Source organism: Silene latifolia, chromosome 7, assembly GCF_048544455.1.
Source record: "Silene latifolia isolate original U9 population chromosome 7, ASM4854445v1, whole genome shotgun sequence".
Classification (NCBI taxonomy): domain Eukaryota; kingdom Viridiplantae; phylum Streptophyta; class Magnoliopsida; order Caryophyllales; family Caryophyllaceae; genus Silene; species Silene latifolia.
Genome location: NC_133532.1, coordinates 15080607 through 15097537, shown reverse-complemented (window position 1 = coordinate 15097537; position 16931 = coordinate 15080607). Strand labels below are relative to the sequence as shown.

General features: G+C 36.1%; 2 protein-coding genes across 2 annotated transcripts; both read left to right on the top strand.

The window, feature by feature from the left end:
* The first annotated feature begins 619 nt into the window (after positions 1 to 619).
* LOC141591829 (importin subunit alpha-1-like) lies at positions 620 to 5974 on the top strand. The gene is made up of 11 exons (XM_074412312.1): positions 620 to 965; positions 1668 to 1764; positions 2532 to 2623; positions 2703 to 2834; positions 3085 to 3270; positions 3368 to 3531; positions 3608 to 3686; positions 3851 to 3979; positions 4119 to 4246; positions 4589 to 4956; positions 5549 to 5974. The coding sequence occupies exons 1-10, from the start codon at positions 762 to 764 to the stop codon at positions 4953 to 4955; spliced, it is 1578 nt and encodes a 525-aa protein (XP_074268413.1). The 5' UTR covers positions 620 to 761; the 3' UTR covers position 4956; positions 5549 to 5974.
* A 451-nt stretch (positions 5975 to 6425) lies between these two features.
* On the top strand, positions 6426 to 9219 carry LOC141591828 (uncharacterized). Its single transcript, XM_074412311.1, has 3 exons — positions 6426 to 7255; positions 7744 to 8115; positions 8476 to 9219. The coding sequence occupies exons 1-3, from the start codon at positions 6841 to 6843 to the stop codon at positions 8835 to 8837; spliced, it is 1149 nt and encodes a 382-aa protein (XP_074268412.1). The 5' UTR covers positions 6426 to 6840; the 3' UTR covers positions 8838 to 9219.
* The last annotated feature ends 7712 nt before the right edge of the window (positions 9220 to 16931 follow it).

The following is a 16931-nucleotide window of genomic DNA, read 5'->3' as shown; positions in this document are numbered from 1 at the left end:
ATGTTCGATCATTTGGCCAACTATGATCGTCCCTCCAAGAATGTAATGGATGTTGAAATTGATCTTCGTGTTCAGCCACCCATACACCATCAACACATTTTAGTGACCCGATATAGTTACTTTGTTGTCTTAGTTTACGGTTTTACTAAAATAAGTACATTTAACCAAATGAGTCAGATGTCATCCGTATAAGAATTTATTTTACAGCTACAAAAAAAAAAAAAAACTATTTATATCATATACTCCCTCTGTTCCGTCATTTGTTGTCCTATTCTATTTTTTGGTGTCTCAGTCAATTGTTGTCATTTTTATTTTAAAAATGAACTTAATGGCTAATCATTTATACACAATATGGTCACTCGTTATTTAGTAATTGACCTCCTCCTCTTTTCTTGGTATTTTTGATAAAATCAAATGACAACAATTGATCGGGACAAAGTAATTATTGATATAAAATAGATAAATCATTAAACATTTTTAAATTAAAATATTTGTAGGTTAAAGAAGTGTGTAGATCAAACGGCAGACGCAAAGGCAACGGTAACAAAATTAAAAAAATGAGTTGGAAAAAGCCCACAAAACAAAACCTCCCCCAAAATTCAAATCATCTCTCACTATCACCAACCATACTTGAGAGTTGTACTATAAATTTACTCATTCTCCATTCACTCTTTCATTCATTTCTTCTCCTTCTTAACTTGTCCGATCATCGCCGCAAAATCTCCTCTTTCTCTTTCTAGGGTTTCTAATTTCTCGAAACGATGTCGCTTAGGCCAAACGCAAGGGTAGAGGCACGCCGCAGCACTTACAAGGTGGCCGTCGACGCCGATGAAGGACGGCGACGGAGAGAGGATAATATGGTTGAGATTCGCAGAAACCGTCGCGAAGAAAACTTGCAGAAGAAGCGTCGTGAAGGTCTTCAAGGTTCTGCCGCTGCCGCTGCCACCACCGCTTTTGACAAGAAGGTAGTTCATTATTAGTTCTTTGATTTTTTTTTTTTTACTGTTTGATTTTGATACGTACTTTGTTTTAGGATTATTTGGATAATTGTTAGTTTGTTAGTGTTTAATTTTGTTGATTTATTTTGTTCTAGGATTGTTTTGAATGATTGTTAGTTTTGTAATTAGTTGATTGATTGTTTGTTAGGGTTTGATTTTGGTGGTTTATTTGTGGTTTAAGATAGGTTAGATGATTGTTAGTTCTCTGATTAGTTTGTTTGAGTTTGATTTCGGCGATTTATTTGATTTAGGATTTTCAAATGATAATCACCTCTGTAATTAATTAATTTTGGTGTTTAGTTGTGGTTTAGGATTGTTTAGATGATTGTTAGCTATAGGATTATTTTGTTTTGATGTAGGATTGTTTGGACGGTAATTTGTTCTGTAGATATTAATTAACTGATTGTTAGGGTTTTAGATTGGTGGTTTGGATGATTGTTAGTTCTGTGATTAATTGCTTCATTTGTTTGTTACGGTTTGATTTCGGCGTGTTTTATTTGTTTGATTGTTAGGGTTTTAGATTGGTGGTTTAATTTCGTAGGATTGTTTGGATGATTGTTAGCTCAGTGATTATTTGGTTCGTTGTTTGTTAGGGTTTGATTTCGGTGTGTTATATTTGTTTGAGGATTGTTTGGATGATTGATGGGGTCTTTGTGATGAATTTTGCAGATAGATAACATCCAACAGATGGTTGCTGGTGTTTATTCTGATGATCCATCTTCACAACTCGAGTTTACTTCTCACTTCCGCAAACTGCTCTCTATAGGTTTGCTTCCGCCATTTTCTGTACTATAATATTAAATGTGAAGCTATTTAGTGCTGTTCCAAGTATTATATGGAGCATTTTTGAACAGTTAAGCTTATGACGATCTTTATGTTTCCGAGAATGAATAGAATTTGAAAAATGGAATATTTGTGTGAGGACGACATGATTTATAGTGTTTGTGAGTGTTGGTTTATTGCGATAATCTGTTAAATTTGGATTGGTCAAACTAATTGGGAAATGATTTTTTTTTTGTTATTTTAATGATTAATTTGATTTGATAAACCTAATAGTTGCGTGATTGATCTGTGTGCTTCTGCAAGTTTGTTGACCTTACTCAACACACCATTTTGTTTGGATATTGGGATTGGAATTAGTTTGTTTGACGGGTTATATGATTGGTTGGTTTCTTAATTTGTTGATTAGATCAAAGGCAAACATGGGGGTCGAGTATTTCTATTTTATGCGAATAACATTGATTTTTGATACATAATGAATTATTGATCTACCAATAGCACCTTTTTGTTTTTTTGACTTGGTATATGCCCTCTTAGACTAAGTTATGTTTTCAATATAGTATCAAGTGCTGATGAATATCTTCCTTTTGTTTAACTGAAAGTAACATTTCTGTTGATGAGATTATAGTTTATACCTTGTTTTTATCTAGCGTGGAAGACACACTACTTCATGATGATTGATTATTTTAAGTTGATATTAATATTGAATTCGAGGGAAATTCGTCAGTCTAACATAGATTGCTTCTGTTACAGAACGCAATCCTCCTATTGAGGAAGTTGTTCAATCTGGAGTGGTTCCTCGTCTTGTTGAGTTTTTGAGCAGAGATGATTACCCTCAACTTCAGGTTTGTTTTATTGACCACTGCTGCTAGATTCCTGTGATTGAATTCAATGACAATTCCGCTGATTACTTGCTCTGTTCAGTTTGAGGCAGCTTGGGCGCTTACAAACATTGCTTCTGGAACGTCTGAGAACACCCAGACGGTCATTAATCATGGAGCTGTACCTCTTTTTGTCAGGCTTCTTAGTTCACCGAGTGACGATGTTCGTGAGCAGGTATGGTTTAATGCTTGCTTGCATACATACTATCTGTCTTACATTTCAGAATATTAAAAGCATATCATAATCCTCTAGTATATGGGGGCTGTGACTTGTAGTTAACCATGAAATTTAAGCATTGGTCTTTTGTTGTTGGATATGACAAACTAACTACTACCTAGTTTGCACTTGTGCTTATTACTGTGTTTACTACTTACTTGATTATCTATATGTCGTTTGTGCTTGACTAGCTTCTTTGTCACTTCAGGCTGTCTGGGCGTTAGGTAATACTGCTGGGGATTCACCAAAATGCCGTGATCTTGTCCTTTCTTCGGGTGCATTGCTGCCATTATTGGCTCTGTTCAATGAGCATGCCAAACTATCTATGTTGCGAAATGCCACATGGACCTTGTCGAACTTCTGCAGAGGCAAGCCACAACCATCGTTTGAACAGGTTTCCCTCTTTAGCTTGTTCTGGGGTGAATCTCCATTTTGTGTCCCCATGTTGTATTGACTGATAGAGCTAACTTTTCTTATGATGTATTTTGCAGACAAGTCCTGCTCTTCCAGTCCTTGAGCGGCTTATTCATTCAAATGATGATGAAGTCCTTACAGACGCTTGCTGGGCATTGTCATATCTCTCTGACGGTCCTAATGACAAGATCCAGTCGGTAATTGATGCCAATGTAGTCCCTCGACTGGTGGAGCTTTTACTGTAAGGGTTACATTAAATGTTGCGTTTTATTTTGTTTGCTAAACCTCATTGTCTTACCACGCTGTTAAACTTGCAGTCATCCTTCTCCATCCGTTCTTATACCCGCTCTTCGAACAGTTGGAAACATTGTCACTGGTGACGACATCCAGACTCAGGTAGTGCTCCGTCTGCTTTTCTATTTTATTATAACAACGTTTGGCTCACATCAACCATATTTTTTTGTTCAAGATTGTTCTTATGATTTTTCTTTTGCTTTTCCCTCACATTTGAGGGTTTAAACATTCATTGAACTTCCCTTGTCTGAATGTGTCATCTCCAGTGTCTCATTGATCATCAGTCACTTCCTCGCCTCCTCAATTTACTGACTCAAAATCACAAGAAAAGCATAAAGAAAGAAGCCTGCTGGACCATTTCAAACATCACCGCTGGGACTAAGGATCAGATACAGGCAAGCAGTTTTCTAATAATATTAGTTTCCTTACCTTTATCTGTTAACAATAAAGACAGTCACTCGTTCCCCATCTTTCTCCTGTTCCGTTTTGTGATCTAACTCATGACACACTGTTCATTTCCCGGAAAAATTGCAGGCTGTTATTTCTGCTGGCATAATAGGTCCTATTGTCCAGCTGCTGCAAGACGCGGAGTTTGATATTAAGAAAGAAGCTGCTTGGGCTATTTCAAATGCTACTTCTGGAGGCTCTCACGACCAAATTAAGTATGCTGCTGTTATTTTTACTGTTAACAGATATTCCCTCTACCCGTTTTGCATTCTTGTTAGATTTTGCTGGTTAAAAGTCTTGATGAATTGTTTTCACACAATATACGGTAGCTACTTATTTATTTCTAGAAATTATGATATTGAAACAACAATTTTTAAATGTCATATTTTAAAACGTGACACCAACTAATAGACAAATTCGTTGGAAACTTGGGATATTTTTTCCTGGTTACAAATGGATGTTATCACATTATATCGACTGACCAGCGAAGTCAAATGAGGACAATAAATAAAGGATTGTGCCGGTGACAACAGCTAAAATATGTCTCTGCCACTCAGGTTTTTGGTAAGCCAAGGATGTATCAAGCCACTATGTGATTTGCTGGCTTGCCCTGATCCAAGGATTGTTACGGTCTGCTTAGAGGGTCTTGAGAATATACTGAAGGTCGGGGAAGCTGAGAAGAATCTAGGAACCACTGGAGATGTGAATTTATTTGCTTCAGCAATTGAAGAAGCTGATGGTTTAGAGAAGATTGAGAACTTGCAGAGTCATGACAACAATGAGATCTATGAGAAGTCCGTTAAATTGCTGGAGACATACTGGATTGAAGACGACGAAGAGGAAGCATTGCCTTCAGCTGATTCCTCTCAAAATGGGTTTCAACTTGGTGGAGATGTTCCTCAAGGCGGATTCAAGTTTGGTTAAGGTATATACACTAACTGATCCTGTGTTTTACAGTCTTTGACTTTTAATTGTTTCTTTTTTGAGTGGTTGTATGTTTTTTCCGAAAGTTCAAAAGGATTTGTCAACTTTGAGAATCAAACAGGTTTGGTGATGTCTTGGTATTGGTGTGTTACAGATCTAAGTCATGTAACGTAAAAGGTTCCGAATTATGGCGTTATTTTGAAGCTATCATGTATCGTGGATTACTAGCGCCTTTTAGGTTGAAAATTGAAATTGGTTTTATATGTCATGGCCATTTGTTAGGGGAAAATTCTTGTGACAATTGAGTGGAATACTAGCTGTAGGATTTTACTAATTATGGTCAGTCGGAAATACTTGTAATTCGGTAGCAGAAGGGTTTTGTAGTGTGGTGGGAATTCCTGTAGTTTGGTCAAGCTGAAGGATTACTGTTTTTATTTATTTATTTATTTTTACAGAGGTAAAAAATTGTACATATGGCTTGCATTATTACAGAGATTCTAGTCAGTCTGTCTTCAGGATTTTACGATGTAATTAATTGTTTCGCTTTAAGGAGTGTCTTTATCAGTAACATGTGCTTAATACCAAACTTACAGGATGTGCAGTTGATGTCAAGTGTGAAGGTCGAGTGAAGTTCCCAAGTCTGAAGGTCGAGTTGTTGATGTCAAGGTTGCTGTTGGTCTTGTCGGGTACGCTGTCAGCCATAATCGGGATGCTCGCTAAGCACCTCAATGAGTCAATGATTGTAACAATCCACCGCCTGGAATCATTCTTTCCAGTGTCTGTCAGTTCGAACACAGAAATGTAGTCAGAGTCCTGTTTTCTAGAGTCGGAGTTAAAGGGATGTCGCAAATATACTATATCGTCTTATAATTAATACATCATTAAGTTTTGGTCAATTGCATGAGAAACCCTCATCTTGAGGATATATGCATGCTGAAGGATGTGAGTGTCTGTCTGTTATTGAGTCTTGTACTGTCGCCTTTACTTAATGAAAGCCCGATTTATTATTTGCCGCTCAATTCTCTTATTTTTCCATTATTAGCGAGTTTTATATTGTATGTGGGTTGATCTCACTTGTGAAACTGTCTCATAAGTCGGTTTTTAGAGTGTATTTTTACGTGATTACTTCAGGGAAAAATGCGGGCGGTCAAACAGTTTTACACTACACTTATCGGAATAAGTGTTTGGCAATCCAAGTTCAAATCCCATGCCACTTAGATCTGGGCCACCTGGCAAAATTGCCCCGACCTGACACCTGAATTCAAGACCCGAACTTGACCGAACACGAATAATCCGACCCGAATGTTTATTGTTGCAAGCTGATTATTATTCACAAATAACTTGATAATAGTTGACCCGAACCCGAAGTCTGCAGACCAGAAATTGACCCGACTCGATTGAACCGTTTGCCACTTGTAAAAGTTTAGGATGGGACTGCCACCAAGTTGCTTACTTGTTTGTTGCATTCTACCCAAGAAACTGTGAGCTCAAATTAATGGAAAAGATAATGATGATAAAGTGGCAACACCCAACTATCCGTTGAGTGTTAAATGACAACATTACCCTTATCGAAAATGATTTATGAGAGCTTTGAGAGGGCATTTCCTAGTTCCGGGTCAGGGATAGGGTCGGGAGCGACCTCGTGACAATGTTAATGTAGCTTGATTGATGCTGTCCTGCATAAACCTGTCCTGTCTTTAACCTTACTCAAAAGACAACTTGAGTGACCTTCGTTGAACATTATACACATTTGCTTTTGTTTGTTTTTATCATCATTATTATGAACAATTCCTCCATCCTTTCCTTGAATAATTCTTGTCCTTATCTTTAATATATAAAAATATATCTCACATTTCATACAATGTCTTTGTAATAACAGACTAAAATGAAAAACCAACAACAATACGCTGTCGGCGAGGGAGATGATGATTCCAGCATTCCGGACCCTGACTGTCACTGGTGGCGGGCATGCGCTACCAGCGAAGAATTATCGACATTGAAGATCAATTGTGTCGCTGATGTCGGTGAGTTGACTCCAAGGCTTAAAGTGATGAGAGAATTGGAAAGGTTAGCTATTGTGGCACCTGATGGGCTAGATGATCTTCGACATAGGCTTGTGGCGTATAGAGCTGGCGACTTGTGGGTCCCAGTTGGAGGGGTTTCGAAGGAGGGGATGAATATTCCTCCTCAGGTTACAATTCTGTTGGTTGGGTTTGCTGGTGCTGGGAAGAGCTCTTTGGTCAATCTTATGTATAGTGTGCTTGGAAGAGCTGGGATCATACCCTTTGCTCAGACATCAGGTAAATATACAAACTTATACGAAACAGTCTCGCGCAACATTAATCTTCTTCCGTATTTTATTGTCGCTTATATTGCATTTTTCTCTAGTCACATTTGCAAAAAAAATTACGCAAATGTTAACTAGCTTAGTTGGTAAAGTATGAGAGGTGGTGCTCCCGAGTCCCGACCTGGGTTCAAATCCTGTCTGCATCAAAATCGTCGTGATCTCTAAAAGCAATTTTCAACACAAATATGTATTGGATTTTTTAATTCATACCATGTAATTGTCTCTCCGTTCAACCGAATTCCATGCATTTGATTAAAATACGACTCACATAAATTTCGCAAATGTATGGAATTTGATTGAACTGAGGGAGTAAATAAAGGTGTATGAATGCATGTTATAGAGTTCTTTGTATGAATGATGTTAATTCCGACTTAATATTGTAGATCATCAAATGCTAATGAAAATTTGACGCTTTAATTTTGTCGATTTCAACGAATGTAGGGAGTTCATCGACTTCTGGGTCAACAACAATGGTGTTAGAGGAACATAATGTTACAAGGTCCATGAGGGCTGGATTCTGCGTGTATGATTCCAGGGGTTTTGAGTACGCTGATCGACACAGTGATAACCTCAGTGAGCTGTCGGAATGGACCGGCAGTGGAGTGAGGCACAACCAAATGTGCCGAAGATCAGGGGATGGCCCAGAGTATGTGAGCGTCGGTTCGTCTTCCAAGTTTGTTAAGAGACAAGTGAACTGTGCCATGGTAGTTGCTAACATGGCAGAGATTTACGAGGATATGAAGAAAAATGTCGGATTTAAGCTTTTGGAGGCAACCAAAGAAGTTTTCAGCTATCAGGGTTTGAAAAGAGGAAGTAAGTTCACTTGTTTGCATAATCGTCTTTTCGTCTCGCTTAAGTTAAAGATTTTCTATTCTTTGATCTTCGAGTCTAATATAAATATATACGGAGTAATAAAACAAAATGGCTTTATAAAAACTGTCTGCTCTTATACCGTGAACTCAGAAAAATAAATTGTTCGGAAACAACTAGTTTGTGTTTTCTACTATGGTAAGTTCTGATAAAGCTTGATGCAATTCTCGGCACAATTTTCATTATGAGTCATCTGAAAACGGCCTTGACAGCTTTACACAAGGGTAAGATCGCAAAAATTTAAACCTCAGAACCTCGGATTAAAAGATTGTAGTCAAAATGACAGTGTTCTTTTTTTCACAGATCAGAACCCGATATTGATTCTAACACACGGGGACAAGCTAGAAGCATCGGACAGAATCAATGCTCGGGCTAAAATCTGTGAATACCTGGGAGTATCAGAAACAAGTGGAGTATATGACATAGTTTGCATGACTGAACACGGTGTTGCACCTGAAGAATGCGACCCTGTAACATCATACGCTTTAACCGAAGCTGTTTACAGGGCGCTACTAATCTCAGACATGAGCCACCGCCCTAAACTTAACTTCAAAGACAAAGCAATCGACTGGATCACTTGGTTGCTTTACTGGATCGGTGTTTTCTTTGCCTTCCTTGCAAAGATCTTCAACGGTCCAAGCCAGAAATTTAATCGTATGAAGTGATAAAACTGATAAAGTCGATTGCTGATTGATTTATGTCGAGTTTGTGAAGTGTAACTTTTTTTTTTCCTTTGTTGGGTTTGTACCTGTTTTAATTTAAATTCAGGTCGAGTAGGTCTAGAGGGATCACATGGCGTTGTAGCTCTCCCTCTTAAGTTTCAACACCGATGCACTGTGAGGTGTTGTGTTTTAACATTGTGTTTGTAAGATTTCTAATGTTAGTGTTCGATCTTAAGGCGAAGACGGGAAGTTCAGATGTATGCAGCAACTTCATCCTTGTTGAAAGATCATGTCAAAGATTGTGTAGCTTTTGAACTAATAACTAGTTTTAATGTTCAATTGGAGACGATGCCGTGCTAGAAATGTTGAAAACTTTTTACTTTTATTTACTCGCTTTATACTCTTCATTTTTACATTTGTTCAAAGTCACATATATTGAACGAACGTATAGAAATAAATCGATAGACAGAATCTAAATGAAAGTAAAATTAGCAAAGACAAAACATTACTAGACGAGAAACATGTGAAGTCTTGAAACCATATTAATTACGATGTTCCTCTGCCACATTTTTCCATTGCCAAAAAACGGAAAAAAAAAATTCTTATTTGAGAAAATACTTGGCTAATCTTAAATTGAAAGTTGCTATCGATATAAATTTTTTTTTGGGATGAAACTCCATGGCGTCGATGTCTTTTGGAAGTCAAGAATGCCTTTGAAGCTGGTTCGGTTGTTCGTGGCCAATCCTCCGCCATTATCCATCCTATCATCGCGGATCTAGCTTATCTTAATATTGTAGTTTTAGCTTTAAATAATTTTCATGTATCTCTTAGGTATGGCTTTGTAGTGTTAGTTTTAGCTATCGGGTTTCTGGTGCTACCCAGTCGAGTAGCTTACGTTGTTGGCTGTAAAACATTGTAAGTTATTCCCCTACCGTTGTCAAAAAAAAAAAAAAAAAGAGAGATTCAAAAAATATTTATATGTTTACTATTTTGCAAATTTTACTTAGATGTGTTCTAATTATGGTTATCGGGAAAACAATACTACAACACTAACATCAGAGCCTTAATCCCAAAATGATTTGGGGTCGGTTGACAAGAATCATCCTTTAGAACTGTTTATGGGTGATCGCAAACCTCAATATGCGAGAATATAGAAAAGGAAAAATGAAAAATAATAGGGGAGTGAAACATAATACAAATAAACTTATGGGTTTAAAAATCGAAGTCCGGTTTTCTTTTATAAAAACTTAAAATTTAAATCGAGAATAAAGTTTAAAACGATTTTGAAAACCGAAGTAAAAGTTAAGGGTCCGGAATACCTTAAAAGTGAACCAAGTATTAATTATATAAGAAAGTTGTTGGTAAAAACGTGTCATAAATCCGAAAAGAACTAATAAATTTTTAAAAATTAAATAAAAACACTAAATATTTCAAATAAAGTTCAAACCCGCAACCTATCATCGAATACCCTCAATTTTTTTACATAAATTCTCATTTATGACGGCTGCTTTTCGTTACAAGTTTGTAACCTCTCAGAAACTGCAAGTGGTAGAACAAGTGCGAGAGAGATCCTGAGAGATCACAAACAAGACTTATTGATTTTTCTATTATGCATACACAAGACTTATTGATTTTTCTATTATGCATACAAACACATTATGGGTACTTTGTCCCTCCAATTTCCTATTATCTTCCCTCTTTGATTATATTCACTCTTTCCTTTTTTGGTAAGTTTCATTCATTTTTTATTAATTTTTCTCTCCTAAAAAATCAACAACTTTCATTACTTTATCTATTCTTTATTCATCATTCATTCTTTATTATTTTCTCTCACCTATAAATTTCATAACTTACAATATTTTATTCTATTTTATTCCTTCTTTCTTCCCCTTTCTTAATTTTTGTGCCCAAAAGAAAGGGGAAGATATAAGGAAATAGGAGGGAGTAGCTGTTAGCAGGAGCCAAGGTTTTAACTTAGCTAAACACACTGAAATTTTTATTGTTCAATAGGAACGAGCTCTCCTACTAACCCTCTCCCCATGCTTCGTCATTGTTTCTTAGAGTAACTCCAATGGTTACATTTAAGGACCTATTTGCAATTATTCTAAATATTCAAGCGGTATGCACACCATTGAAGTATCGAAATACGTCCCTGCTTGTAAGCAGATGTAGCTTTGTCAAGCTACATGTTTGGAATAAATTAGTATTTAAGAAAAAAAAAATTAAATTATGATATTTATTTGCAATTAGTCTTGCTGAAGACGGGTCGGAGCAAGTGACGGGTAATGTCAGTCACAAAACGAATAGGGGGGACAAGGTGGGGGCACCTCCATGTCCTTCCCTCTCTCCTCTATTTGGGTCATTTGTGAAAGAAAAAGGTAACCGTCACTTTAAAGTGACGGATACGTGTCGTCACAAATGAAATTTTGTGATTTATTTGTTATGTAGGCCCTTTTAAGCTAGATTTGTTGTAGTTTACCATTGGAGGACGTTGTAGTTTAAAAGCCGTGTTACTTGAAAAAATGATGTGTCAAGGCAAGTTACAAGACCTCGTAGCTTGCCATTGGAGTTGCTCTTAGAGGTCATTATTTTTTGCTAGGGAAGATTGGCAAATACGAAGTAGGATTTAAATGGGAAATATTTGAAGATTAGTGATTTAGTGTTTATGGAGACCAGGTTGTCGTAGCTTAAGACAAAATTGGCAATTTAAAAATACAAGTGTGTCGTTTCATCAGCACCACCAGATATTGTGGCCCGGATTTTGTCTCTCTTTTGTTCTACTTTTTCCTTTATCATTCTATGCTTTTTTCTTTTCACATAATTTTTTATTCTATTTGTTAATTTTCTTCATATAGTAATTACCTTTTTAATTTCCTTTTAATACTTTTACATCATGACATGCTTCTTGTTGAGATATGGCATAGGTAATATAACAAATTTATTCATGAAATTTAATACTTCGAAATACATTACTCCTTCCCATCCACTCTTTTCTTTCTCTTTGAAGTGGGCACGGGATTAAGGGTGGGAGTAAAATATTAATAAAGATATAAGTGGGGTTTGGTAATTGGAGAGAGATATGAATAATTAGGATTAAATGTTAATAAAGGAGATGAGTGGGGTTTGGTTATTGGAGAGAAGGAGGAATAATTAGAATTAAATATATTAATAAAGGATATAATGGGGTTTGATGAGTGAAGAGAGGTAAGAGTATAATATTAATAAAAAAATTTCTCAAAAAAGAAAGGAGGAGAAAATATGAATAATCCGTTTTAGAAAATAGGGAAGAAAAGAGTGGATGGGAGGGAGTATATATTTAGAGTCTCATTTTTTGTGATGTATACTAGACCTCCATTAATTTGAAGACACCCTTACGATAAATACATCAATAGTAAGGAAGACTAACTGGATGTCTATAATAGTTTTGTACTCATGTACACTATGATTAATCATTAATTCTCATATAAGACGGTTTTTCAATAATATTACTCTCTCCGTAGTAGTGTACCACACCAAAGGTAACGTAGGAAAAAATGAAGTATTTAAGAAAAAGTGGAAAAACTAAGGGTAAAGAGGGAATAAATAGGTGGGGTATGTAGTTAGTGTATAATTGTGGGTTGGTAGGTGGGGTATGTAATGACATTTTGTGTAAATATCAAATGGTTATAAGGATAACTTGATAATGTTGTGGGCCAAATAAGGAATGTTACATTTGGTGTGGTACGTCCGTTTATAGTAAGTGTTACCTTTGGTGTGCTATGGATGGAGTAATATAAATAAATCCGTTTTTTCATAGCTCTGACTCTCTGAGTCACTCTCTCAGGATACTCACCCTTAGGTCACGTTTCTTTTGATCAAACGAATCGATCGTCAATCGAATCGAACTTATATGATCTCGAATCGAGTTTGAATCGAACTTATAGGATCTCGAATCGATCGAACTTATAGGATCTGAACTGAGCTAAACTTATAGGATCTGAACTGAATTTATAGGATCATAACTGCACTGAACTTATAGGATCTGAACTGAACTGAATTTATAAGATCTGAACTGAACTAAACTTATAGGAGCCGAACTTAACTTTATTTTATTTTATTTTATTTAACTTAACTATTATTATTATTATTATTATTATTATTATTATTATTGTTATTATTATTATTATTATTACTTACCAAGAGAGAACATTGATAAAAAAAAATTATAGTCTAAAACACAAGGTGAAATAATAACATTTTTCCGCTTTATATGCATTGGTTTGTTCATACATTACACTACAATTACATTACGATAACAAATAAATCACATATTATATCTTTTTTTCTAACCATTTATTTCCATATTATCATAATCCTCATCACTTTCATTTTCACTATCACTCTCAACAACGGATCCATTGTCTCGCCAAATGTTTTTGACTATGTTATTTCGTACCTAATACATGACCTTATTCCACTTTTTATCAAACATGCCCAAAGCTATTGTGACGCTGAAATTATTAGTGAAAGGAGTGATTTTTTTTTTTAAAATAATAATGTATGTATCGAATAATTAATGTCAAATGTTTTTGTATCGGTCATTAAAAATAATACTCTGTATATAGCTTTTCTGAACTAAATTTATAAGATCTGAATTTTTCTGAACTGAACTTATAAGATCTGAACTGAACTTATAAGATATGAACTAAACTTATTGGATCTGAACTGAACTGAACTTAACTTATAGGATCTGAACTGAACTTATAGGATCTGAACTGAACTGAACTGAACTTATACGATTTAAAGTGAACTGAAATTAAGTGACTTTAAGTCCAAAAGAACATGGCCTTAATTAGTTAGTAAGAGACGTTTTGAAAAATTGTGAAGAGTACACTTGAAGGCCTTTTGTGATCACTAGCTAGGACAATTTAAGTTGGAAAGAATTTGTAGAGGACAACTAATCACTGTCGGGTACCTGAATATATTTATAATCTACTACAGTATATTAACGAATCAATGTCTTAATCATGCTCTAATCATATACTCGTAGAATCTAGACAGATGTTTATGTCACTCGTGCAACTACCTTTTCTTTCATCAAAGCGTCTTGCTTGTGACGGACAATATCCGTCACAAGCCAAGCTGGAGACCTCTCACAATAAAGCAAGTGGGTTGGCAAGTGGGAGGGAAAATGGAGCACCCATGCATATTGCCACTTGCATATTGTGAGAGGGGCACTATCCGTCTTCAGCTTGTGACGGATAGTGCTCGTCTTCAATGAGATTTTGTGTTCTTTCATTTATTTTGGTCAATGATTATATACATAATTGCAACTGTTACATTATGTTTTATACTAGTAAACAATTAGTTTTGCTTTATGAAGTAAGTTCACTAAACCCCGGAAGAGTTGTCTAATGTCAACAATATTATGCTCTAAATGGATGGCCCCTCTAAGGGTAATATAAATTCTCATTTATAATGGACAAAATTCGTCACTTTGAAGAGACGTGAAACAAAGGGTTAAATGAAAGGGTAAGTAGGGAGGGGTTGTGAGAGGTCTATTTGAAGAGACCGTCATAAGCAAGACTCTTTATAAGGGTAATCCTGGTCCGACAGGTAACCCTTTGTTGTGCATTTGTTGAACCCTGAAGGAAAGTCACCAACTCTTTGTTGTGCATTTGTTGAACCGTCAGTGCTTGATGACCCGAACTTCCTTTGGCTATGCTCGAAACCCGACTTCTTTCTCGTTGTAGAGCCTTAGCTTTGGAACGGCCTTTCGGATGCTCATTACTAGGGGTGACAAAAGATCTTCGTCCTCCGGGTGTTGGAAATCACGCAACAAGTCGATGGCTGCCTTCCGGTAAACCGGGTCACTGTTTCTCACACCATCAACCAGTTCCTCAAACATATCATTATCATTTTTCGGCATTTATTCAGGGATGTCGTACACCAGTGTCTTCCAAAAGACATGAACATCCTCAAGATGGACCCTCTTACCTCTACTCTTCAAAGAAACCAAGTTGCATGCACAAGGTACTCCATGAGTCGTTCGCAGCACGTGCCCACATCGATCCTCCAACCCGATACCCAAACCAAGTCCCCTCATAAGTTCTTTCTCCATTATCTCTATGGCCCTACTAGTAGACACGATCCCATGCAACAAGGAGAAAGTACGAGATGTTATCCTTGGTCTACTCCTTGAATCTTCGAGCTATTTTCTAATTTTGGAATGTTGACCTTCGAGCATGGAGTGGATACAGAATCGCATAGTATCAAGTGTCAGATGACTACTTTTCAACCAAGCCATCAATAGGGAATGAGCTGATTTAACACGGGAAGTTGCTGTGTTACCAAGATCGATGGAAGCATTCGTGTTACCAAGAGGGAATGAGCTGATTCAAACGTTGAATCTCAAGTTCAACCATGGTCAAACGTTGAGACTCAACGTTCAGCCATGGCCAAACGTTGAGATTCAACATTCAGCCCATGGTTGAACGTTGGGATTCAAGTTTTATCCATGGACTCATTGTTGAGTCTCGACTTTCAGTCCATGGGTTGTATAATTTCTTATGTACGCAAAAAACTCGCAATGTTTAGTCCAATTTAGTAAATACGTGACGTAATTCAAGTAAAGAATTGAATAAACGATTCGGGAAAAAAAATAACGAAATTAATAATGCGATTAAGTTGTTAACGTACCGCTGATTCAGGATTCGTCATGCCAATTGTTGTTTGTTTTTTAAATTTAATTGGTTTTACTTGAATTGAAGAGAAAATAGTGTAGAGAGAGAAAGTAATGTCATTGTGCAATGGGCATTATCGTTTTTTGGAATGAAATGTCGTCGATGAAAATCAGCCCTCTATACTTAGGGACTAGACGGATAAGTTCATTTCTGCATTTTATTTCTCCTGTTCTCGATGTGAAGATAAAATTAGAGAGCCCATCCTGTATAAATGTCACATGTGAGTCTCACATTGGAAAAAGACGAGAGAGTTATCTAGTTTATAAACCAAAGACCTACTTCTCCTATTGCCAATTGTTTTTGGGACGAAACATTCTTAGACTTATGAACTCTCCTCTCCTCTCCGTATATGGGTTCGGCCTAGCCCTGGTAATATAATCTTGTCATGGTATCAGAAGACATGTTTGTGTTCCGTATGTATGGGTGCGGCCCAGCCCCAGTAATGTTCGTATGTATAAGTACGGCTCAGACCCGGTAACGTAATCTTGTCACTTTGTACCTCAATGAGGGTTGAGTTCCTCACTTTACTCGCCAGTCCAGAAGAGCTAAGTAACTCCGTATCGATAAGCAAACAGTGTAAGGATCTCATCAAGGCGAGGGATGGACGATTAAGTTAGAGCGTAATTAGAGGCTTGCCAACCGTGAGGTTGATTCAAGCACAATTCTCACCATTTTAAATTATTCACCAATGGAGTTTCGTTTCATTCTTCGTGAAGACATACTTGGGTAGTTATTAATATAATGCAGTCTCATTGATTAGAGTATACGATAGTATGGTATATTCATGTGCACCTAACTAATAAGGAGATTATTAGTGGTAACGTAGATAGTAAACTAATGTAGAAAAACCTACACTGTAACTAATATAAGGATGTTTTTTTTTTTTTTTTTTTTTTTTTTTTTTTAACCGAAGACCTATTCTTGAATAATTTTATAATTTATTTAAAGGACTAATTTAGGCTATTATATTACTCCACTTTATTCCCAAACCGATACTCGGACACGTGAGAAATATTTACAACAACATGTTAACATAAGAGACTCCCTTCTCTTCTCCAGTAAGTGAATTATACATCTGATGTATTACCACCAATTTTATAGTTTTTTAGCATTATAATAAAATTTTCGAGTTTTGTTTTAAAAATTATGAGTTTTACTATAAAGTTTCTGAGTTTAGTTACTTGAACATTAAGCTCTAAAAAGTTACAATAAAATTTGACTTTGAAGGAACAAAATTAAAATCTAACTTATAAACTTTAATAAGCTCAAAAAAATATTTAATATGCTAAAAAACAAATAAACTTTGAGATAATAAACTCAAAAAATATACATATATGATTAAAAACACAAAAATTGGAGGTAGTAGTGTAGTACA

Coding starts and splice junctions, on each gene's coding strand:
- LOC141591829 (XM_074412312.1), top strand. CDS start 762: ATGTCGCTTAGGCCAAACGCAAGGGTAGAGGCACGCCGCAGCACTTAC. Junction 2,624..2,702: donor ATGATTACCCTCAACTTCAG/GTTTGTTTTATT, acceptor TGCTCTGTTCAG/TTTGAGGCAGCTTGGGCGCT. Junction 3,980..4,118: donor GGACTAAGGATCAGATACAG/GCAAGCAGTTTT, acceptor GAAAAATTGCAG/GCTGTTATTTCTGCTGGCAT.
- LOC141591828 (XM_074412311.1), top strand. CDS start 6,841: ATGAAAAACCAACAACAATACGCTGTCGGCGAGGGAGATGATGATTCC. Junction 7,256..7,743: donor ACCCTTTGCTCAGACATCAG/GTAAATATACAA, acceptor CAACGAATGTAG/GGAGTTCATCGACTTCTGGG. Junction 8,116..8,475: donor TCAGGGTTTGAAAAGAGGAA/GTAAGTTCACTT, acceptor TTTTTTTCACAG/ATCAGAACCCGATATTGATT.